At 36.3% G+C, this 25,814-nt stretch overlaps 1 protein-coding gene across 2 annotated transcripts in view; it reads right to left on the bottom strand.

Moving 5' to 3' along the window:
- Positions 1 to 25,814, bottom strand: part of LOC134527211 (ribonucleoside-diphosphate reductase subunit M2 B) — a 230,808-nt gene that overhangs the window by 197,050 nt on the left and 7,944 nt on the right. For both annotated transcript variants that reach the window (XM_063359678.1, XM_063359679.1), the window contains exon 3: positions 14,152 to 14,331. In XM_063359678.1, the coding sequence (XP_063215748.1) occupies positions 14,152 to 14,331 (180 nt within the window). The remainder of the gene's footprint in view (positions 1 to 14,151; positions 14,332 to 25,814) is intronic.

Below are 25,814 nucleotides of genomic sequence, written 5' to 3'. Positions count from 1 at the left end.
AAGCAAATTCTAAAACAAATTTACCAGGTGTTAAAATTGTTGGTAATTGTCTAGAATAGGGTCTCTTGTGAAAACTTAAAAAAAATGTCAAATTAAAATTTGAAAATAGGGTGCACTCAATAGTAACAACCTTTCTCATTAATAACCTAAAATGATTTTCAAATTAGAATTTTTTTCACCCCTATCATCAATAACATTTCGAGGTAAGTTAATCACACCTCCTGCCTGCTAGTTTTGTTTTTTTAGGGATCTCCTTTTTTAAAATAAATTATAGATTTTTTTTTGGGGGGGGGGGGGGAGATTGATAATAGGGGTAAATTTTTTTCAAATTAAAAAAAAAATCTTTTACAGTATTTTAAAGGAGGTGAATACTATTTAATTAATAAATTTTCTAATTTTTTAAACATTTTTGAAAATGCCTCTATTTTAGACAATTGCAAAATGGTTTATTGCACTTACTGCAATGATCTGTGCATAATTTAGTACATTGTTTACACGTTGGAACCAAAGTTAAAAATGGTAGGCTACTATAAGAAATATATTACAAAACAAAAATGATTCCAGGTTCTTAAAAAAAAATTCCCCTACTGTTCCTTACAGGAGGAAAAAAAATTCCAGGTCAAGTGGCCACCCTGAAAGTACAATTTGAAGATTTAAATCTTAAACAACTAAATCTAGAACTTACCTTTGAAATTTCTGTCAAAATCTCTTTCTCAACATGGATTTTCTGGGCAGGAAGTAGGTTCTCTGTTTTTAGTAAATCTTCACTTACACCAACAGTTTGTATGAGTTCTGGTTTGCAAACCTTTCCAAGCAAAATCTTAGCAAGAGTGTCTAGTTCATCATGCATAACATGTATCATTGGTTCATCCTTCTGGAATGCACCAGTGAAGCGTGTGAATACTCTGGCACTGCTGCACACGAAAAGAAGTTCAGCCTTTATAGTAGGCTTTTTAGTAAACTCACTATTCTCTTGTAGTTGTTGCTCTTGCCTAGGCTATTTCTCTTCTTGGGGACATAACTTAGGAAGTATTTTTTGAGAGCTTCCCATTGTTCGATCAAACGTGATGCAGCTCCTTCTAAAGTAAGCCACCTTGACAGAACATGCTTGATGAAACTATGTTTTGGAACAGATAGGTCATCTTGTATTTGTAAGTAGTCCTCACATCTTGAAGGCCAACCATCAAAAAAATCATGGACAGCCATTACCAAGTCAGCTACATCTTCTCCAAGTTTATCAAGTCCACTGAGAAATGCATTGTGAAGTGTGTGGATGCTGCATGTGCCAATATTAACAAGGGGTGCCTTGCGAATAGAAACCAACTCTTCACATATAATACGAGCAACTTTCTTGTTGACATTAGGGCCATCACTCCCTAACATTAATATCTTCTGACGAGGTAACCCAGCATTGTCTAGTGCAGAATTAATTTTCTCAACTAGTATTTCGCCAGTAGCTGATCCAATAAAAAAGGTTTCAAGATGGTGAGTGATAATCTGTAGCTTCGTGTTAGACCAGTACCTGATAGCAATTTGCAATTCCTTTCTACCTGTGTGGTTTGTTGTTTCGTCGTAGCATACTGAATAGTATGCACCATCCATGTCTTTCAAAATAACATTGCGAAAATATTGGCTTAATGCATCTGTTAGTAGATACCTAAATTTAGTGCTGCTCAGGCTGAAGTCCTCAGGCACACCCTCACCAAACATACTTTTCAAAACGTCAGCTATTCCTCCACAAGATGATGCTGAATAATTTGAAATAATACATTTCATTACCCATTTCAGTTATGCACTTGTTGCACGATCTCGTACACTGTAAAGACATTTAACATGGTTTTCTGAGGACACTTCACTTGATGTGGAAGCTGAACATGAAGGTCGAACGACCGTGAATTTTAGCTGACTAGGAGCCAACTTATTCCGACATTCACTCTTATGTCGCTCGCAAGTAGCATGCTGAGATAGTGCTTGATACCCTTTGGTTGATATTATGATTGTGACACAGCAAACTGCACAAAAAACATCAGTATCGTTACGTTTTTTTGCCCACTCGTTAATGATATATCCATTATCATCACGCCTCTCTAGCCACTCGCTACGAAAACGACACTTCCCCATCTTCACCACAACATCAAAACATTACGATATTATTTCCCGGTTACTTGTTTATCTCAAATAATAGTATATCATGACACAAGTAATATCGCTAGCCAAGGCCCGTAAGGACAAAACTAAATTAAGACCGTAATCAGACTAACTACAGAGCACACTGGCGCGAACATAGGTTATCTGCCATCACGTGGGAAGCCTACAACTCACGTAGTTTCGGTTCCCTGCAAGAATTTCCGAAAGTTTCCGAAGTTTTGCGTTTTGGTATTAACACCACTTCAGCCGCTAAATCAGAAGTTCAAGCATGTTGTGACTGACCTGACCTGACCTGACCTGACCTGACCTGACCTGACCTAACCGAACCCTTCGATTTTTTTTAATTTCAATTTTTGAGAGAAATCCAAAGTTGCACGAACGTGGTAGGGAACCGAAACTACGTGAGTTGTAGGCTACCGCCATCACGTCAGCCGATCGATACTGTAGGGCGAATCGATTAATGGATAGTTCGACTTCAGTTGTTGTTTACGCTTTTACGCATGTAAAAAAACTATCTAGACACCATCCGTGTTATGGCAAACGGCAAATACCTTGATTACAGTCAAAACCACAAATTCAAGCATTTAATTAATGTCACTTTCATAACCAGAAATGCAAATTTTGGGCACCAATATCGAAAAAAAAGTAAATTAAGTGACTGTTTAAAAAAAAGTGACTAAAAAGTGATTGATGCAAAATAAGTGACTTTAAGTGAGTTAAGTGACCATTTTCGACCCCTGATATTGCGATTAAGCATACTCGGCATGGAGGGTGTTTAGTCATAGCTAATATGGCGGTAGTTGATTTTAGCGTTTTTTTTTTTTTTTTTCGAAATTTAAGCATAGCGGCAAATGTTTTAGACATAGCTAGTACGGCGGCGTTTGTGGAGTGGTGTGGTTTATAGACATAGCTAGAATGACTGTATTATTTAAGCATATTTTTTTTTTAAATTTAAGCATAGCGATATTTTATTTCTTTCGAAAGTTAACTGTTTAGGCATAGCTAGTATGGTGGGGATTTTATTTATTTATTTTCGACATTTAATAATCATGACGGTATTTTTTTTAAATTTTTTTTAAATTTAAGCATAGCGTTATTTTATTTCTTTTCGTAATTTAAATATGACGGTTTAGGCATAACTAGTGTGGCGGCGTTTGTGGAGTGGTGTGGTTTATAGACATAGCTAGTATGGTTGCATTATTTAAGCATAGCGGCAAATGTTTTAGACATAGCTAGTATGGCGGGGGTTTCTTTTAGACAAACTTGGGGTGGGGTTTATAGACATTTTTTTCTTTTCGACATTTAAGGATAGCTAGTATGGCGGGGCTTTTTTTTTAATTTAAAGCATAGCAGTTGTGGAGTGGTGGGGGTTTATAGGCCAGGGTGGCCACTACATTTGTGATAAAAAATTCCAGGGTTTTTCCAGGTTTTTCCAGGTATTTTCAAGATTTTCCAGGTTTTGCAATATATATACAAAATGACATGTTTTTATTTATGTAATACATTATACAAAGCACACATTTTAAAACACGGAACTGTATAGTACTAAATATAAAACAAAAATGCACAAAATGTGATACATACCCAACTAAAAAAACAGGTGGCAGTTTACTAAATATATATTTGCCACATAACTTTAACCTTTTTTGTGTTTAAAAATTTCTTCGTCTATGAGAGCGGTCTGTTTTAAGGCATCACTCATTATTTTGACTTTTATTGCCCTAAGTTCCCTGAGGTTTTTTTTTTTTTTTTTTTTTTTTTTTTTTTTTTTTTTTTTTTTTTTTTTAACCAAATATATTTGGTATATTTTGTGCGTATTAAACAGGGCACAACACTGGCCGGCTGGTGGTTGTTTTCATTCAAAACGTGCTAAAGAACTTGCATGGATCAGGCTGAAAACATCCGGCTATACGTGTAAGTTATAAGGAATCTTATTAGTGTCATGAATTGAGAAATGTTTTTCGAGTAGATACACACATCGACCTACCGGATGCTCGCCCGCGTCTTGTTTTAACTGTCGCAGCGATGTTTATTTTGACAGCTCAAGCAATTATCTTTTCCCGTGAGTTGATAGAAAAAGGTCGCTTCACACAGCATAAAAAAAGGAGCTACGCCACTTATTCCCCACGCAGGAAACACACTGGCTGCTGTCTGTCATCCCCCGCATTTCCCCCTTCCTTTCTTCTAACATTCCACGTCCCGCCTCTCGCGCGAGCAATAACGAAGCGATGTAGCAGTTGCACCACGCATTGGGTCGTGTTTATGCTTTGCTGGTGACCGCAGGAGGTCCAACATGCTTTTATTCGGTATATATTATCTTTCATTGCGTTTTTTTTAAATATTTTTTTCTGTTTTTCACATATTGGTCAAAATTTCCAATTTTTTTATGGTTCCCGAGAATGTACTCGTAAAATCACTGCTTCGTTAAATCCGGTGTTCGTGAAATCGGGGTTCTGGTGTACATAATAATTATATGTTTAGTATTATTATTTTACAAATTGTAAGTGAACATAGCATTACCGACGTTAAAGGTAAGTTAATGCGGAAGGTTTATCGGCCGGCCTCAACACGCTGAGAATATTTATAAAAAAACGTGTTGTGTCGTTAGTTACTGGACATATTTGACAGTTTATTGATAAGCGATGGATTACAAGACGTCGTAGTTTATAACACCGCTAAACCGTTGGAAGCTACTAGTATAAATTAAAGTACTAATAAAACTTTGTTACAGGAAGTGTGGGCTTCATCCTGAGCAGGTTGAGTGGAAACAAAATTCTGTAACTTGCAGGTTTCTTGATTGGTTAACTTATTTATAACTCTATTGTAATTCTTAGATTTGGCATGGCTTGTAAATGCTCCCCTACCCATCGTATCGATCTTGAAACTTTTATTGCATATCTTGAATCTCGCACAAGTTCTGTCTTTCGCATCCTCAGTAGCCCATGGAACCTCAAGACTCATAACGACAGGAATACCTAGTAGACATTGCCGCAATAGCTTCCTAACAAACTGCACAGCGTAAGACTAAAAACGCTCGAAGACTTGTACTGAACAGAACAAATTAGAACAACACCCCGTGTTGCACGCCGTAGTGCGGTTCATATTACCCCTCCCCCTCCGCCTCTTAGTGACGTATTGCGTCTACATTGAATATATATAACTTATAGAAGTCGCGAGGGGATAGGATTTATTATTCCAATTTTCGGATCCAAAACTGTGGTAGTTGTTAGCTCCGCCGCTAGACAGCTCTTCTTTCCACAAGAGGGTACTCGTAGTTACCAGCTTCCACGCCAGAGCGCTGTAGCGTCGCTTTTTTCAAGGTCGTGCGCGTAATTCTCTGTCTCACTCTATCGAGAGGCGGTGCCTTTTATTGAAATCCGAGCGCTTAGATACGGGCGGGCGCAACTGAATTGGAGGAGTACGGCCACCGAAAAAAAAAAGTGTGGTTCAAAGATGCCAACATCAAAAATTAAGTTTTAATAATAATAAAACTACAGAAATTTCTTAAAGCGTACCAGATTGGAATGTACAGTATAGTGTACATTCCCACTGAGGAGGATAAACGTAAAAAAAGTAACGTAAAAAAAAATACTGACATTCATAGTTCAGAATTTATAAAATGTTGTGTTAACGGAGTGGCGCATTGAGTAAAATGGCAAAACATAATTTGGAATAATTCTTGACAACGTTGAATGATTATGGTAGCTATGAAACAACTATGGCTGCGATGACTGTTCAAACGCGTGCACGTGTTGTTATTAGTAACTGAAACTAATGGTATGATGTCATACTTTGTGGCTATGCAGTTTATAATTTTTTTAACATAAGATGAAGCATTTTTACATAATGTTTTGGTTGTTTCGTAATTCAAAATAAATAATCTTAAACGTTATATGGTGAATATTCCCAGTAACGAATGACCACAAAAAAAAATTCAATTTTGCCAACATAGATCTGAAAAGTTAACGATTTACTATGTTAAGTTGCTTATAAATAACGCACATTTCCCGGATCTCCAAAGAAAATAAGAGTGTTTGTTATAGCATTGAGTTCCCACTCTTTATATTCCTTGCTTTGAGGTTAGATACAAAAGTTAAGCCCGGGCTACATTCGCAATAGCACGCAAACAGCACAGACGCATAAAAGTTCAACATACACTATTAGATATGAGCTGCCACATTGGCAAATAGCATGCGCACAGAAAAATAGCACAGGATCGGCGCACAGAAAGTTCATTAGCTTTTAACTTTTAGGTTATTTTCTGTGCGCGACCATGGTGGTAGCCAATCAACAAACAGTTTAAGTACTACTCTAGTGGGCTTATAAAAGAACAATTGTCACGAAGATATTGGTGCTCTTGACTTGAGTAGTTTGTTATTGTTTTCAAACACGCGATAACATAAAAATGGAAGGCACATTTGATAGCTTTTTGATAGCTGTAATAGAAAGTAAAAATATTTTGTATGACAGGGGATCCGCAGGATACAAAAATGAAGAAGCTAAATTAAATGCTTGGAAGTCTGTGTCTGAATGTGTTAAAGAAACCGGATTTGAAATAAACAGTGATATATATTTTTGAATGCTCGTTGTGTTTTGTACGTAAACTTTGAAGTATATAAAATATTTCTGGGTTTAACGAAAACCGTACCACAATAACAACATACGAATCTAAACAAACGTCACGTATGCCAACTTCAGTGACCAAAATTGTGAACGGATGTTTTACATTTAAAAAACTTTTTTGATTGCTTCCGGTATTATATTGTGTTGTGTTGTGCGTGAATGTAGCATCAAGCTCTGTGCTATCTCTGTGCGTGTGTGCTATCCGTATGCTGTTTGCGCAAGTGTTTTGAATACAAATATATTTTCTTTTAATAACCGAAAGGTAAATATTATTTCCATGAAATATAATACAATTCTTTAAACACAGACAACATATAAGAGCTATTTTTTTTGTTTATTATTCCATCTGGCGTGATAAATATTATATTTTAAAAACAGTGTGTGGATTTTTAATTTAAAATAAATATTTATATAAGACATCAATTTAAGTTGTTCAAAAAATTCACTTTGGTATGAATTCAACCAAATTCATGTTATTCAGGGCACAAAATTAGAAACTACCAAAAAAGATTATTTACATTGCTGTTTTGTGTAAATCTAATTCCTCATTTTAGCAACCCATTTTAACACAAGAGAAAAATTATTTTATACTAAAAATTATTATTTTAAACCATTAATTAGCAAGAAACATGTATGAATAATCTATTTAAAATTGCATTTGAACAGTGAATATTATTTGGCAATAATAAATATTTTTTATCATCGTATATTACGGATGAAAAGTTTGTATTTCCATCTAATCAGAAGTATTATGACACAGTTAATTAAATTGCTTTACAAATTTTTACTCACATGAAAATCATTAAAAATTGGTTGGGAAGTTATATAAATATACAAAAACAAATCATTATACATACAATTTTATTATCTTAGTGGATTTAAATTAATGGTGTCCCAGTGACTACTGCGAAGAAAAAAGTCTTGCGAAAGGTTTCCTCGTAATTGAAATTCGTCAAAAAAAATCTATCTATCATTTTTGGTGACATTTCTGACAAGTGGTACGATGAAATTTGAGACTGGCAAATGAATGTTGTGAAGCAATAAACAAAATATCACATTCGTGAACTACAAATGTATAATTGTTTTTATTTTATAATAAAAGTGTATCTAATAACCCGTGGCTTTGCTCACGTAATTTCCGGGTATTGCTGATATTCTACCATTTTAAGAAAAGTATGTATTAAATTTCAAAGATTTTTGAAGAATTATACACAAAGAACTGTCAAGTATAGAACATATTTAATAAATAAAAATATTTTTACGACTTATTTTTAATTGGTTTAGCGTGTCTATTTTAACTTTTATTTAAAATTAAGTACCTACCTTATTTTCTATCTCCCGGTTTAGTGACTTTGAGAATATATTTTTCCTTGATGAAATCTTAACTCTTTTCCATCTGACGAAGAAGCCAATTATAAAATAAACTAAGACTCGCGCACTTATTGTATGTTAAGACTGCCATCGTTTTAAATCACTGTAATTTTTTTAGTTATAGTCATGCTTAGGATAATAACATAATATGCCTTATTACGCATACATTTCAGTATTCATGAAACCAATGCATTTTTATTTGAAATGTAGAGCAGTTACCAAATTTCTTATCTCGCATATTGATTTTTTGGTATGGCTAGTATTACTTAAACTAAATTTTTGAATTTTCACTGATGTAATCTTTTCCCTTTTCTATGTGATTTAGAAAATATAGCAATATACGTAAACCAATTAAACCAAAATCATACTGAATTTTTATTACCGAAAAAAGTTAAATACAAAAAATTTTAATATGCGTATTTTAATATTGAATTTATATATATCTTGCCAATACTGATTTAGTGGGTTCCATTTTTTTTTTATTTTTAAAAATAATATCTACCCCTTTTACTACTTAATAGATAACGTTGTTGTTTAAGGTATGTTGATTTTCCTTGCCAATATCTAAAAGTAAATTTGTACAAACGCGAAATATAGTTTAAATAAGTATTTTACTTTTAAAATAAAACCATATTTTGAACGGAACACTGACTATTGGCTCAATACAAAGTTTTAATAGCTAATTTTCACTTCACTCGAGTACAGAATCCCATCATTCAGTGATTTCCGTGGCTAGCTTCTTTTGGGATTTCATCATTCTCAAAGCGACGGTAAGGGAAGCTCCTCTTCAAGGTCGCCTAACGATGCTGATAAGACCTGCCGGGTAATTTGAATCGTTGGTCTGGGATTTTCGAGTGGTTGGGGGGGGGGAAGGATGATGTCACGACTGGGCTGGTTAACCTAGTTCTCCCAAATACCGTATACGGCCGATACCCAGCGATGAGAGCGATCGCAGCGGCGGAGCTTGGAACTACAACAATTCTTCTAAGAAACCGGACAGAAAATTTAACCTGGGCTCGCGACTTCTATACATTATATATATTCAATGGCGTCTATGAGGAAAGAAGAAACATGACACGCCTGGGAACACTACAGTCGCCTCCAACATGACACTGTACAGATTTGCCGCGTGATTATCAGACGCCGCGATGTACGTCTTATATAAGTTGTGCGCATTTACACCGCAGCATTTGCCCAGGAAAGAAATAAAATTCCAGACAGTTTCCCGGTTTTACCCGGGCCCTTTCAAATTCCCGACATATTCCAGGTTTTTCCCGTTTTCCCGGTTTGGTGGCCACCCTGTAGGCATAGCGATATTTTATTTTTCGAAATTTAAACATGGCAGCGATTGTGGAGTGGTGGGGTCTATAGGCATAGCTAGTTTGACGGGGCCTTTAAGCATAGCTTCTTTTAAGCATTTTTTTTTTTTTGGAATTTAAAGACATGGTGGTTGTGGAGTGGTGGGGGTTTTAAGCATATTTTTTTGACATTTAAACATGGCGGTTTAAGCATACAATATGGCAGGTATTTTAAGCATAGCGGTTTAGGCATAGCTAGTAAGGCGGTAGTTGTTTTTGGATCATTTTTATAATTTAACAATATGGCGGTTAAGCATAATGGCGGGGATTTAGGCATACTTGGGGTGGGGGGTTTGCTTTTCGAAATTTAAGCATAGCTAGTATTGCTTTTCGAAATTTTAAAGACATAGCTTCTTTTAAGCATAGCTTCTTTTAAGCATATTTACGTTATTTAATTCCCCATACTTCATCTGGTCCCGTGGTCTAGTGGTCAAGGCGTCCGCCTCGTAACCATGACGTTGGTGCGTCTCCGGGATCGAATCCACCCACCGCCCCATATTTTTTGTATACAATTCCAGCCTTCGGAGCGAAGGTGGCGCGCTCCGGTAACTAAAGGCTGAACTAAGATGGCGGTCTCCAGCAGACGGAAAAAGATGGCGGCCCCCGGTGGCGGCGACGGTGGCGCGCCCTGGTAGCCAATGTCAACAACAATGGCGGCCCCCACGTGACAAGATGGCGGCCTCCATGAAACAAGATGGCGGCCCCCAGGCTGGTACTGGCGTGGTGTTTACATTTCAATGTTTACATTGAGCCAGTAACACCCTATACCCCCTACTAATTTGGCCTTTTAACCTTGCATATAGTTAAGACGAAACACGTGTTCAAACACTGCCAATAATCAAAAATGTCTTATGACATAAATTGTAAATAATGTTTTAACATAACCAACTTTAGATACCTTACATTAATTAATTGTAAAAAAAAGAGGTTTGTATGGTTAGGTTAAAAATTATATTTTCAAGCACAACTAAATAATGATCCAAATAAAATGACAATATAACCTCGTTTATACATATTTCAAGGGACCAGGACGAAAAAATTTTATTATCTCATTATGATGGAAATGACTAGAAACAAATATGCACCACACTAAAATAAAATGTCGGAGATGCTTATGTTTTAATATATTACCTAGAACTTAATTATCTCACTTGGTGAAAAGAATAAATCCATCCAGTCTTGCAGTTCTTCACAACCGTAAAGAGAACATAAATTTTCGGTTCTTGAGTAAGAAAGGTCTGTGCATGTTTTAGCATCTCAAAATTTCCACATTTTATGGTGAGATTTTCTTACACAAAATATTTAAACTCTTCTAATAATCGCGTGTTAACATTTGATTCATTTTAGAAATTTATCGGAAACAATTCTGTAAAACTAACACAACTACTTTCAAAAGATTGTTTATGTTTGGTAATAAAAATTCACGAACGTTTCAGCAGCAATGTTTGGAAATTCAGATTTGCCAACTGCCTTTCCAAAATATATCTAATGTAAAACGAGCATCGCTGAACACGCACAAGAACGCCGATTTACAGCATTTTGGTTATGTTGCTTTTAAACTTATTTTAATATGGCCGCCACTGTAATCCACTGTGAATTTGGGTAAAATCTCATTCAAAAATTATTTCATTTTAATTCTTTAAAGTTTAAAGTGCAGAGATGTGAAACATCTTAATTTTCACGTTCACGTCACCAAAGATTTGGTTCATGTACGTATTGTTTACCATGGAAGGTAGCACAAAAAAAAAAATTAGGTTGTTTACAATGGCAAATGTAGCTGCCGTGATAAAATAGTTAACGTTTACATTATTTTACTTGCTATTTACATAATTTTCTTTTAACATTTATGGTTTTGTCTAATTATTTTTGAAGGTTTACTATTAAATGCAGTGCTGCTGCAACGTAATTTCCGAAAAATGTGTTTGCTTAAAGCGGGAAAGTAGATACTGCATTTGTACTGTATGGAAAATGGCGGTGCAAGTAAATAAATACGTTAATCACCGTAATTCGTAAATCAGTAACGTAAAAAATGATTGTAGTTTAAAAATTATACTTCCATGCATTTTAATATTTTCTTACGTTGCGTAGGAGATGTATTTTGCAAACTTAAAAACTGACTTCGTCCGGGGCTACGCACAGCTCGATATGCCATCACACCCCGCCACTCCACTCCTTCCCTGGCGTTTGAATCTCCCACCGACATGTGTGTGTGTGCGTGTGAGGGCGCCGCGAACCACAGGAAGAGGGCGCAGTAGAATCAGTGCTTCGTACCCTTAAATTATTAGTAATTGGATGTTTGTAATTGGCTTTCCGTTTTAACCCCTGTTATTTTTATAATATTTGTCATTTCAATAATTAACGTAAATTTTAAGTGTCTTGATGACGTATCCTGCAGGCCGCCAGAGACGTAGACTTGCCGAGGCCATAATGCAAAACCGATCTTCATCTTTTATTTAGAACTGCATAATAAATTTCTAATGTAATTCTTATATTTTATAATTCTATGTAAGAGATTAAAGAATAGCTTTTAGGGTTTTCTTGAGTAAGCCTCGGCGCAATACGGCCCGAATAACGGTATTATCCGTTTTGGCGCGCTGCGTCATTGTCTAGCCACCCCGACGGCCATTGCTTGCCCCAGTCGATCTCTAGCGCTCACCGAGGTAGGAAGCATGCCGCACTCCGGGGACTTCAACTTTGGTATTCATCTGATCCGGTAATTCTGTCAACTAGTAAGTACTCTAAAACGCTTTCGTGTATCCCCGGGGCCTACCTCGGGAGCCGACTGTTTGACTAATATCTGTTAACTCCGGTAACGGGACTTGAAACTTCCGCGAACAATCTAGCACGGCCACGTGGTGGCCGGCCTCACCTCGCCGTAAGGCTTTTGACTGTTAAACGACGGGACTAGGAGTATGTAAAGAGTGATCGTGCCGATGTGTATGCAAGGCCAATAAAAACCCGGATCCGTATCTTGTGTTGTGATTGACCACGTGTGTGTTACCCGAGTACCTAGGGGCGTGTGGGACGCCCTGAGAGCCCACAGTAGGGACTAAAGCGTGCCCGACGCTGAGAGCGGGCTGTAGGTCTGGTTATTGCATAGGCAGTCTTCGGGGGGAAACGAGTCACGTCTCCACACGGGCGACGTCACGCCCTGGGATAAGAGTCTTGCCGGGTCCACGTGCCCCTACACGTGGTGGCGCCCATTAAAATACAGCCTAACATCTTAACAACAACCCCCGGCCACGTCAAAACAATGCAGGAATCGGTCATGGTCGATTCCAAAACCATTGTACTCTGAATCCCACGATTATACTGGAATCGGTGGAACCGACCGATTCCGGAATCGGAATCGACCCATCACTACTTGTGTGTACCACCTGCGATAGTATGCAGTGAGAGACTCTTCAGCACTGCAGGATTTAACTGAGACTCCAAAAGGAATCATTTTGATCCAGAGAGAGTAAAGATGCTCATTTTTTTGAATAAAAATCTAAAATGAATTTAGTGTGAAATACTGAAATGTTAAACTTAGTATTACTTGTTTAAACTGTTTAAACAATGCCTACACATATTTGCTCACCTTGTTTTTAAGGAGCATTAGTAAAATTATTATTTACTGTTTTAATTTAGCTGTTACACAAAAATACTTTGATAGTTGAAACCAAATCCTAAAACAGAATACTGGAACCGAAGTTTAAAGTTTGAAACCGGCATTTTTTGGTGTTTAATCCATCCCTAAGTGAATTACCGTGTTTTATCGCATAACCGTAACACATTTTATTCTAAAATCAAGTTTGCAAAATAGGGGTGCGACATTTATGCCAGAAAAAAAAATTCTGTTAGATAAAGTTATTCATGAAAACAAAACCCATTCATGGAAAGTATGTTTATTTAAAAAGTGAACTATAAAAGAGCACGCCAAACGATTTTAAATTAAGTCATGCAACAAAAACCTTTCTTGAACTTTAAATACAAAAACAAAATCTGTGATCCGAATGCGAGCTTGAACGAACGCATAACCATAGTACACACCAAGAGTGTGTGTGGGCCATCAAATGTAGTTAACTCGGCAGTTTACAGAGAGCGCCCGTTGCATGCAATTGGCGAGATATCGAAATTCGACTATGTGTGCGCACTGTATACGGAAAGCAACATAACCAAACACGAATGATGCCAACTAGCACTGGCTAGATTTTTGTAAGTGGTACACCGCGGCAACGCAAACGAACAGAGAAAGGTTATAATGTTTAAAAAAGTCTTTTAGAGAAAATTTACACATCAGACAACTTTGTATTTCCGTTAATTAAATAAGTGGTAATGTCCAAATAAATATTAGATTTGTACTTTAAAATACATTGTTTTATATGGAAAAAATACCCAAACAAAGCGTTCAGGATCTAATAGCGGGACCAAAAAATATCATGTGACGTTTACGCGAGTGGTTTTTTTATCCAAATTTTGACGCCCTTAAATATAGGTGCAACGATTATGCGTAAAAAGAGGGTAACTTGCCATTCGGTGTTATGTTGTAGTGTCATGATTTGCAGTTTTATCACAATTCACCATACAATCTTGTCCCTAATTATAAGTAAAATGAATACGGTGGGCCCGAACTGCTGACCGGACCTGATGCGAAGGTAGAGCACGCTACCTGGGACAGGCTGACTTCCTCGGTGGTCCAGAAGGAGGCCTCCGCCTTCTTGTACATCTGCCAGATGTCGTGGTACTGAATGGGGAACACCACAAACCTTCTGGGGTTCTCCCGCAGCAGGGGCTCCTTCTGGGGGTCGAACTGCTGCCTGCGAAGCTTCAGCTCTGCCGCTGAACCTGCCTGCCACACGCACACCGCTTCGTTCATCCTCTATGCCCATCCTACTGTCATTACCAGAGAACACATTTTATGGCTTTATTTTAGCACAATTTCAATTTTCTTTTTAAAATAAATTTATTGTTTTGTTTAATTTTTATGTATGCTGTTTATTTATAGAGGAGGTGCAACTTATAATATAATTGCATATATCCTAAAGCTATTTAAAAATTAAAGTCTCCTTTTCAGGATTATACCGGATTAATTTTTAAAATAAAGATACTGGTTATATGGATGTATAGGCCAAATTAAACAGATGAAAATAAATTTTCAGCATTTGTGTATTTCAAGAAAATGTGCATAATTAATATGGGAACATAATCAATTTTCACAATTCATATGGTGCATGAATTTTTTTTTTTACTAACTACAGACTAAAAACTTGGTATTCAATGAAATTTTTATGTTAATTAGTACAATTGTTATATTTGAAAAAATTATGGTTAAATTTTGTATTTATTTCATGAGCTAACTCGCATTTTCGTTTTATCTTGTGTATAAAAATAAATTTTATTGTACATATGGTGTAGTGACTAAAATGTTGGTGTTATTTTGGTTTAATCATAATTCATTACAAAATCTTGCCCGAAGTAAAAACAAAGAACCACAGGCAAGGATTGCAAATGTTACAAGTCACAATTGTGCCTGAGTAAGACGACAGTTGTTCCTTGCACATACAGAAAGCACTTGAAAAAATATTCCATCAAAAGTTGCAGGTACTCAAACTTTTAGTGGTTTAATTTAAATAAGAGAGTTTAAAATGAATAGGGGTAGTTTATTCTTCTTATGCCATAAATATATATGTCCTTTACACAATTTGCCCGAAAAATAAACCCAAATAACTTTGGTCTTGTGCCATCATGAAATAATGTCCCTAGTGACTTTATTGTATGCTAGAAATGAAAAACTGCAACTTCATCCTGATAGACGAATGGACCAACCGGGCATTCGCTGCACGTCTGGGGCCCAAAATACCCAATTAAACATACCCCCCCTTTCCCAAAATAAAGGGTTAAAACTTACTGTGGCATGGCCCTGCACCCAGACATGAAATTGCCCACCCTTACAATATTACAAACTTTGTTCTTTTGTTTTTTTGAGCCGCCAAACGGTGCGACCTACCGGCACAGCACTCAAAACAACTGACGAGGCTACACAACTGTGTACCAACAGGCAGGGAAGCGGCAGCTGTGTGACATGACTAATCGCAACACTGCTCCAACATCCACACAACAACATATAAAATGCATAACCTTGCATGGACAAGTTTCTGCAAAAAAAAAACATACAAAAAAAAGTCCTTTCTGATTAGCTGGCACACAACTCTGATAATTTTACTGCCTCTTGTGGGGGAGGTCTCACAGACTTTCCCATTTATGCATTCATAAGAATATATACAGAAAGCACCGAATGTCTTAGCGATATAAAGGGTCTGAAAAACTGACGCCGTTGTCATGAATGTCTCTTGTTTTTTATTTTCCCAAAATAATATTCACTGTTCTAAATTAAACCCAAAATTAAAATATAAGCATACAAATTATTTTTAAAGTAAATAAATACTAGAAAATACATGTATCCTAGTACCCTAGAAAACAAAGTGAAAACCAGTACAAAAATACATTTATAAATAAAATAAAATAACTATAGCCTACATCAAAATTAATTTCAAGCATATTGTCAATAAATACAAATACAAACTAGGTCACTGTAACCTTGAACCAACATGATCAGCTGATGTACAGCCTTACTGAAAAACTATGTCCTAAGAATACTGAGCAAAATTGGGGAGAACAGAGGTCTGCAATACTACAATGTCTGCCATTTTTTAACACTGCCTAGAAAGCTTGACAGAGCCTGGCTGGTCGGTGCCCTGGAGATGCTGTAGCGATGGAGGACCCGGTGAGCCAAAGAAAAGACCATGACTACTAAAATGGCATGCAGCATCCTGAATCCTGGGAAGAAATTTTTTCCAACTGATACATACCTACATAGTTCCCTTCTAATCAAATATAAACATGAAGTCTCCAGTAAAACAGAATGGCCTGAATTTCCCAGTGGTTTATACTTTGTCCCTGCCAAAAAAATGTGATATTTTAATTGAAAACAACCTCAATAAATTTCTGTACCACTTCTTCACACTATCACAGTTGCAACATACTTACAGATTCTTAAATGTTGTGCAACAAAACAGTTTACAGTTACAAAAATCCTGGAAACAGAGCACAAAGTGTTTCTTACAATACACTATCACACTCCGAGACACCATCAAAGATGGAATTCAGCCCCACAGGTCAAAAATACAACTTGGCTCAAAAATACTTGACAAACCGACCCAAATACAATATGCACGGCACAGTTAGTGTGTTAAAAATACAGGATGAGACACTAACCATTTCATTTTAAATTCTCTGACCAATCACAATCATACATTTCATTGATTTGTCCAGAAGTAAATGCCCTGATTGATACAGGTTTTTCCCATTTTACCTGATGCTGGACACTCTGCTTTGCCCTCCTTGTAAAGCATCCTGAAAAATGGACACTACTCCTCTACACTAGCTAGTTGTTCTCTAGTTATGGTAATCTAGTCGCTAACATACTTTGCGACTATCCACACCTTAAGTCTGCTATAAGGGAAGGTGTACAAGATGTACATTCTTGTTTGAAACAAAAGATCATGTGTTCTAAAAAATGCAATAATTTCAACTACAAATGATGAAATTCTGTGGTGCCTATATGTAGCTTGGAATAAAGAAAATATATAAAATAAAAATTGTTGATTTAATAATTAATTTCTACCTAGCTAGCCTCACTGAATGACACATGATGCACAAGCATACCAAAATTTCAATTTACAACTAATTTTCAGTATGTACCAGAATCTGTAAAGAGAGGTCTATGAGCAGGGGGGGGGGGGGGGGGGGGTCATTAATTTTTACAATCCACTTGGTCCATAAATTCTTTTGCAAACTAAATACTCAAATAATAACATTAATTGAATCTTGTATTCTAAAAAATATATGTATATTTCAGTGATTTGAGTAACTGTTGTATGAATAATTTTTTTCTTTGTCTTTTTTTTTTCAATTTTTTTTTCTGTATCATACCATGTTAGGGGTTGCACCTATCGACCTATTAGCATTCGAGAGGGCAAAACTCTATGACATCAAAGCTACTGGCAACAACACAAAGAGGAAGCCAGAGAAAAAGTGAAGGCGGAAACGCTGGAAGAATGGGAAGACAGATGAAAGACCTGCGACAAGGGCAGATGGACAGCTCGCCTGATCCGGAACATCAAAACCTGTATCGACCAAAATCACGGTGAGATAGATTTCTTCCTGACTCAACTGTTGACAGATTAGGCAAGACTCTCAATCCTGGGAGCCTAGTGAACCTTATGATACAAAGACATACCTGCCAACTTTGGCCAGTCCAAAAGCGGGAAGTTTTTTAGTGTGGGGGGGGGGGGGAATTTTGATTTTTTTTAAGAGTAAACCAACATGATTAGCACAAGCAATGGGCAAATTGTGTTCTAAAATAAAATACTTTAACAAACACTCTGCTTTTGTCACACTATCATCTTTCCGACTTGTCACGAAAAACGTCTAATTTCTGATTTGATGCCATAGCATTGACGGCATGTTTCTTAGTATTTATATGCTTCACAAAGCCACCCTTTCTGGCATGCGAAACGGAAAAATCACAACGACACAAAGAACAAAATGCAGCATGTTCACCTTTCCTCGATTGCAAAATACACGGAAATTTGTCACTAAATGTCTTCTTGTACACAGCAAGATACTTCACTGTAGGCTTACTTAGCACCATTTCTATTAAATCCCTATTGCGGAGTAGGCCTACAACTAAACAACGCATACAAAATACTCATCACGCAACTGCTTCCACAAAAAAATATTTTTATTAATACACCGTTGAATAAATTTGAAGACTGTACTATAATGCTACCTCTACACTTCATCTGTGAGCAGACGCGAACAAAGGCGAATTTGTTCGGAGACGAACAAACAATTCACACATAGCCGGCTGACAAACCGAAGAAAATTTGGGCACGAATGTAAACAGTGGTATCATAAACTCATTATTAATCCACTCCGTCTTTATTTCAAACCAACACCACCGAAAATACAGTTTACAATGTTGACAAAACACGCTATCTTGGAAAACAAATGAAACCTTTTTCTGGTTGGCTAATAAACACCAATGACGAACGTGTACCAAAACAGCTCCCATAATTATCGTAAATAACTACGTTTCTTTCTTAGATGTACGCTTAACCAAGCATTTTAGCCGACAATTGTGGGCATTTAGGTTATTAAAATAACTACACATTATGGTACGAACCGTAGTTACTATAAGATTGTACGGAATAATGGTACAAACATATTAATTCTAAAATTTATTGCATTAGAAACTTCAAGAGAAACAGAACCAAAAATCGGGAGATTTGAATGACAAATCGGGAGGGCGGGAGAAAGGGTACAAAATCGAGAGTCTCCCGCCTAAAGCGGGAGGGTTGGCAGGTCTGCAAAGAGAAGAAAACTGGAATGAAATCGCTGCCTACGTGCGGTGCATTCTCAAGGAAAAAATATCTGAGACCAGTGAAATGGGAGCGCACGTCGTTTGACGCAACACGGACTGGGTTGAAGTAATGCTAACACGGTTCCGGCCCAGTCTCTGCTACAATACTTACGGGGAAAGTGGAGAGGAGGGTTTTAGTGGGTGGAATTCCCACACTACCAACCATCATGTATCAAGACAGTGTCTTTGAAGGATTTCCCCTACTTTATAATAATAATAAAAAATCATACAAACATTCCTACATACATTATATACATAAAGACTTCTTTACTTCCTTTTAACATTTTTCTTTGAAACTTTCCTTTAAATACTAAGGATTTAATGGATGATATTTGAGGACTTGAGATGTATCTATCAATCTCAAATACCATCAAATCCTTAGTATTCGAAAGATTCAATATTTGTGAAAAAGATTAAAGATAAATATTAAAAGGAAAAAAGTAAATTAAAAAAAAAATTATAACCTTTGAAGTTTACTAGGTCAATCAATTAATAAATCTTTTTTTTTCTTCATACCAATCATGTTACCATTCCTCAAGATATTGTACTTTTAACACGTAATTATAAAAATAAAATTACAATATGTGTTGATTCTAAAAAACTTAGTTAGTGAAACAACCATACCTAACAACTTTTTGAAACTCCCATTAGTAAAATTATTAGAATTTATAAAATTTGGCGTAAATCATGTGCGGCAACCAATATCGATTTCTCGACTTTCCCATAACCTTATATTAGATCGAACAAAATCTTATGCAAAACTACTCCAAAAATATATTTTCTAGCGCTGCTGTAATAATATATATAAAAAAAATTAGCTATAAAATCTTAACTACACAAAAAACTTACACTGAGATCAATAAACCAAACATGAAGGTGGTCTTATCTTAAAAAAAATGTTGGACTGATTAATCTGTAGTGATCTGCTTAGTTTGTAATGTTGATGAAATCGCCTTCTTTGCTGCTTGCAGGAAAACACTGGTGAAGTTTTTTTGATAACATGGTCCAGACCTCTTGCATTTGAGAAAATAAATTCACTGAGTGTTTCTCTTGACATAGATGACCTAAATTCTGTTCTTTTATTTGTTTGTATACCAAGCTAAAGATAAGTTCGCATTCCGCATAACTATGTGGTATACTTTAAATGGAAAGCATTCTGTTATATTTACAAACCCCTTCAACTCCTTGTGCATGTGATAACTCTGCCCATTTTACATCAATCGACACATCTTTGTCCACAACAGCTGAAAAGTCATCAATCTGCACATTTGTAAATTGTTTATGGAGTTCATCTATTGCCAAATCAATAGTTTCCTCTTTCTTCACAGGCAAGATAATTATTATCATTATTATTGATCATGTAATCACATTCAGTAATGGAGTGTAGAACACATGTTTCTCTTTGCTTTTGAGCACATTTATTAAAATTGTTGTTACTTCTCAATTATTTTTGTTGTTGTTCTTATATTTCTTGTGTAAATGTCTGTATGGTCAGATGGACGAAAATAAATAGATGGAAAACACCGCGAAACTAGTAAAATATATTTAACTACTCGTCCATTTTCAGATTGGTGTAAGGTATACAGGAAATATAAAAGAAAAGAACAATTAAAACTTTTTGGAATACTTCTACGCAATTATTTACCGCTTGTTACGTTCCACCATGTTTGGAAACTATAGCTGAATGGCTTTGTTTTCCAAACGGACAAGTAAATTAATTTTTGATTCAACGGAAAGAGCAAATGAGGACGATGTCAAGAACAAAGATGCTTCTTTGTTTGGCATCCACCTCCATGCTTGTTGTCTCATAGAGACCTCGTCGTTCCAAACTCAAAATTACCCGTTCAACCAATTTCTTAATTGTTGAAAAACGTTTTGAAATCTGTAAAAAAAAATCTAGGCTTTGTAAAACAACGCCCCTATCCGTACATTTTACGGACAAACCGTAAAAGTTGGCATGTATGAACAACCATTTAAAGGGTTAATGTTTCAACACCATATTTAATATTTTTTATTTACCCTCTTTTATTGCATAACGCCACACCCATATTTAAGGGCGTCAAAATTTGGGTAAAAAAATTTTTCAAGTAAACATCGCACGATGTTTTTGGTTCCAATGTTAGATTCTGAGCGCTTTGTGTAGGTATCTTTTCCGTATAAAACTGTGTATTTTAAAGCATAAATCTAATATTTATTCAAAAATTAACTATTTTACTTATTTAATTAACGGACATACGGAGCTGTCTGATGTGTAAATTTTCTTTTAAAGACGTTTTTAAACGTTACAACCTTTATCTGTTCATCTGCGTCGCCGCGGTGTACCACTTATAAAACTGTAGCCAAGGCTAGTCATGTTTGGTTGTGTTGCTTCCCATATACAGCGCGCACACGTAGTCAAAAATTGATATCTCGCAGATTGGATGCAACGCGCGCTCTCTGTCGAGTGCAGAGTTAATTATATTTGATAGCTCACACTCTTTCAGGGTGGCCACACACATTCTCTAATGAAATTCCCTGACTTTTCCAGGTTTTTCCTGACCTGGTCTTAATTTTCCCTGACTCAGATTTTGCATTTAGGCTACTTCAAGTTTTAAAAATTAATATGCACATTTTTTTAAATACTGCAAGTCTTTAATAGATGGTAATTGTTTTGTATTGCGTATTCATGTCCATTTCTCGATCTTGATCGTGTGAAAATTGAATCCGTAGCACGTGATGCTTATTGTTTTAATTAAGTACGCCTAAAGACCCTGAACATAATCAAAACTTGTGGTGTAACAATGAATAATGATCGTGAGTTGAACAAAAGGGAAAATATATCTTGTATTCATCTTACGATCATTATACATTGTTATACCACTAGATTTGTTCATGTCCAGGATCTTTCAACATATTAAATTAAAACAGCAAGCATCACGTGCTACAGGATAAATATGCATGGGATCATGCTATCAGGATACAGGGATCAGCTTCGATACAAGATATAAATTTTTCCATCCCAGTTTTTTTTATCTACATACAAAACTCACTGAGAATGAAAAATTTATTAGATTAGGTATTTACTCACCTAAATGTATTATTGCAGTCAATCACGCTGGAACGGATTAATGTTTTAACTAGTGTCTAATTAGAAGATAGATATGGGATCTACAGAACAAAAATTGAATTAATAAATAAATAAATAAATAAATAAATAAAAGTACTTATAAACCTACCCATGAGATGTTATGCATATTTTACAAAATAAATAAACAAAACAACTTTCACCAACACTACAAACATTTGCTTTGAAATATTACTTGAAATATTTTAAAGACTTTATTTTCTCTTCTAGAAGCGCAGTTTCTTTCTTTGCATTTTCGATAAGTGCTTGTCTTTTCTTTTCTAATTCTTTAATTTCTACTGCAATTCTTTTTTTTTCTTTTTCAGCACATTCTTGAGCCCTTTCTTGTTCTTTTCTTTTTTCTAAGTATTCTTGATAACGGGATCTTGCATTTCGTGCAGCATGTATCATGGGTTTCGTTATGGTAACATTTTTGACACCACCAAGTGCCACAACTGCATCGTATATCTGCCTCTGTGCTATTAAGGATTCCTCTTTTTGGTTTTCTACTATACATTCCTTATTTACTGAAAATCCTCTCTCAAGTCTCGCATTTCCATGAGAAAGAATGAGAATTTTTTTCACAAACCTTTCAAGTTCTTTTTTATCACTTTTACAACTGGAAAGAACTCTAACCCATAATTCATCCAATCTATCTTGCTCTCCAGAAAAATTCTTCATTTCTTCTTTAAAAGCTTCAGTTCCTGTAATATACACGAACTGGCGTTGAACTGCATCAGCTTCCGTCCCTGTCATATGCCTTTTTTGTACTAAGTGCTGCAATATGGATGTTAATCTCTTATCTCTAACATTTGGCTGCAAAGCTATTTCAGGATCCAAGCATGATATACCCTTCGTAAGTACATATTTCAATGGAGACCTCTCGAACAGTTTTTTACATAAAACCTGCAGACAAGTTCTACATTCTTGACGGAACTTCAGGATATCAATTTCTCTTACTTTTGTCTTGATTTTTCGCAAGGTTTCCATTGTAGCAAATCCCAAATTCACCTCGTTTGCAGTAACAAGATTTTTTGATTCTGAGATGTCTACACTTGTTACAGAGCTAGCAGCATTCATTACTTCTGCCTTGACAAATCTTGACATCAGAGCTCCCAGTATATGTTTAAGTGATTCATACAAAAATGGGGCCATTGGATTATCTGACTGAAATTTTGTCAAAAAAGGCTCTACTTCACTTGCTAGAGCCTGGAAAAATGTAAGCTTACAAATTATCAGATTATCTTTAACAGCTGAAGCCACAGTATTGAAACTCTTACATTTTGGAGTCAATTTTGGATCCTTTTTCACAGCATCAACATACTGAATCACCTTGGGTAGTATCTGAATTACTCTGGTCACCACTTTTCCATTTTCGACCCAACGGACACTACAGAACTTAAATGGAAAAAGTTTGGAACCAGAAAAATGGATGAAATCTCCACGTCGAGCAGGAACATCCCTAAATAATGAGTACAAAGCCCTTAAAAATTCAATAATTTCCCATTCAGTTGCCTTTATTCCTGATTTGAAAGCACCATGTACATTGTGTAATCCACAAGTACCAATATCCAAAATCAGAGGGGCATCAGGATCTTTAGTAGCTAAACTAACAGACAGATCACGAAATAACTTTATATTTACATTTGGGCCATCCATTGACACCTGAGAAATCTTGGCAAAGTCAATTTCTGACAAAGCTCGTGTGAATGCTTCCAACAACTTCTCAGACGTAGCATGATTAAGAAATTCTGAAGAAAAATATCTAGTTGAAACACGTTGCTCATTTTTATTCCAAAATCGCACAATGATATCCATTTGACCTAGCTGAGCCACTTTGTTCAGAGATTCATCAAACCCTACTACCAACTCCGAACATTCCATTACTTCCTTTTTAAGCTCAGAATGAAAATATGGAGCGAGCCCTTCCAAAATAACATAACCAATCTTGGTTCGCTGAAGCTGCATTTTCCTAGCTATCTCAGAATCAGGAAACATTAACTGAAAAATGGACAAATCGTTTGCTGCACAGCGTAGTGTGAGGTGGACTGCAGCTTACCCCCATGCCCTGATAAAATGGCAGTTAAGCCATTTCTTTCAACTCTGATAGCAGTATTGTCTGCAGCCAGGGGGCTGTTATTGGCTAGGAACTACTTTCTTGCGCCCTGATCCACCTATTTTTTAGCTTGAAACTTTTGCGTGTGAACTAACTTGTAGGACGTCAATAATAGTGGTTAAACATTTTCTGAAATTAGACTTCGTAAGAATAAGTGAGCTTGCTAAACAGTGGTGAATTCAAATTCTCTCATTTGAAGTATGGCGGAGGGATACGGAGTGCCGGCGGAAGAGGGGAGAGAGGAAGAAGGGCAAGATGGAGGATGGGACGCTGAGAGAAAACGTGGGTGTAAGGTGCACAGGGGAGGAGTAAGGAAGCGTGCTGCAAAAGGACTGGATCAACGTGTTGCGAGTTGGTTGAGTGGAAGTGATGCGACAAACTCTTGTGTAGCCATTTTTCGGTAACCACTGAACCGCTGGAAAATCCCTTTGGTTGGGGAGTTGTGCAACAACCAATGGCGCCCGAATAAACGTGAGTCGGGGGTGGAAAACGTTACAGTAGGGACTTGTGTGACATAACAGTCTCAAGACACCATATTATTTCAGCACGTGTTACATTTTCACCAAGAACAAATGCATTAATTCCATGTAACTCCTTATGTAATGGCACAGAAACATCAAAATTTTTCGTTAAATCATTTTCAGATATGCAGGTGAGATTTGCAGACGATGTTAACACAGGTAAAGAACTCGACAAGGAAGATGAAGCAGATTGTGAGCTATGAAACCCTTTTTCAGGCTGCTCGGATTTTACTGAATTAGTTACAAACCCGTCCAAGTTAACGGAAGTTTTTCTACTTCTCGCAGCTTTCTTATGCTTTTCACCTTGCATGTGGCTTGTAATGGCACGTCTTCCCATGTTCCTTAATGAAATTGTTTTCTGACAAAACAAACACCTAGCTTCATTTTTGTTTAACTTTTACGGCATCAACCATGACGAAAATTCAACATCTCTTAGCCAATCCTCTTGAAAGCTTGTGTTCTTGCGAATAGGCGGCATTTTCACAAATCAAATATAGACTAAGAAGTAACTAATGTATGCGTAACATCCTAAATAATAATAGAGTTCTCTTCTTGCAAATAGGCATTCATTATGAACAATAAACAAATGTCCCGTTTTCACTAAATTTACGTCTAATGCGTAATAAATAAATGCCGAAAGTACATTGCCACTGTGCACCCGGTCAAGTCGTGACAAGATAAATACACCGGTTGCAAATATCTCGTTCACTTGTTTAATGTCAGGTCCGTATTTACAGCGTATTCTGAAGCACTAGTCCCCATAAATATAAGGCTAAATTATTTAATGTGTTGGAAATAATCTTCAAATAATATATATGCGTAGAATAACACTTGACAATAAATAAGTCACATCATTTATCTTTTTAAGCCTGCCACCGAATACTTTAAATGAAGAAAATATTGTCACAGCGTAACGGAAGATAAGTGGTATCGTATTTAACGCCAGTCAGCTGGTTGGCTTGCCCGCCCAGGCGTGACCTTCAACACACGTGTGTGCGCCTGTCAGCCTGCTGTCGCAAGTAGCTGGATCCTTTGTTATTACGTTAAAAATTCGACAAAATTAAAACACTTTTACGGTAACCCGTGGTGTAGGAATGAAAAAAAAATT

This window comes from Bacillus rossius, chromosome 1, assembly GCF_032445375.1.
Source record: "Bacillus rossius redtenbacheri isolate Brsri chromosome 1, Brsri_v3, whole genome shotgun sequence".
Taxonomy (NCBI): Eukaryota; Metazoa; Arthropoda; class Insecta; order Phasmatodea; family Bacillidae; genus Bacillus; species Bacillus rossius.
This window is presented reverse-complemented; position numbering and strand designations above follow the sequence as displayed.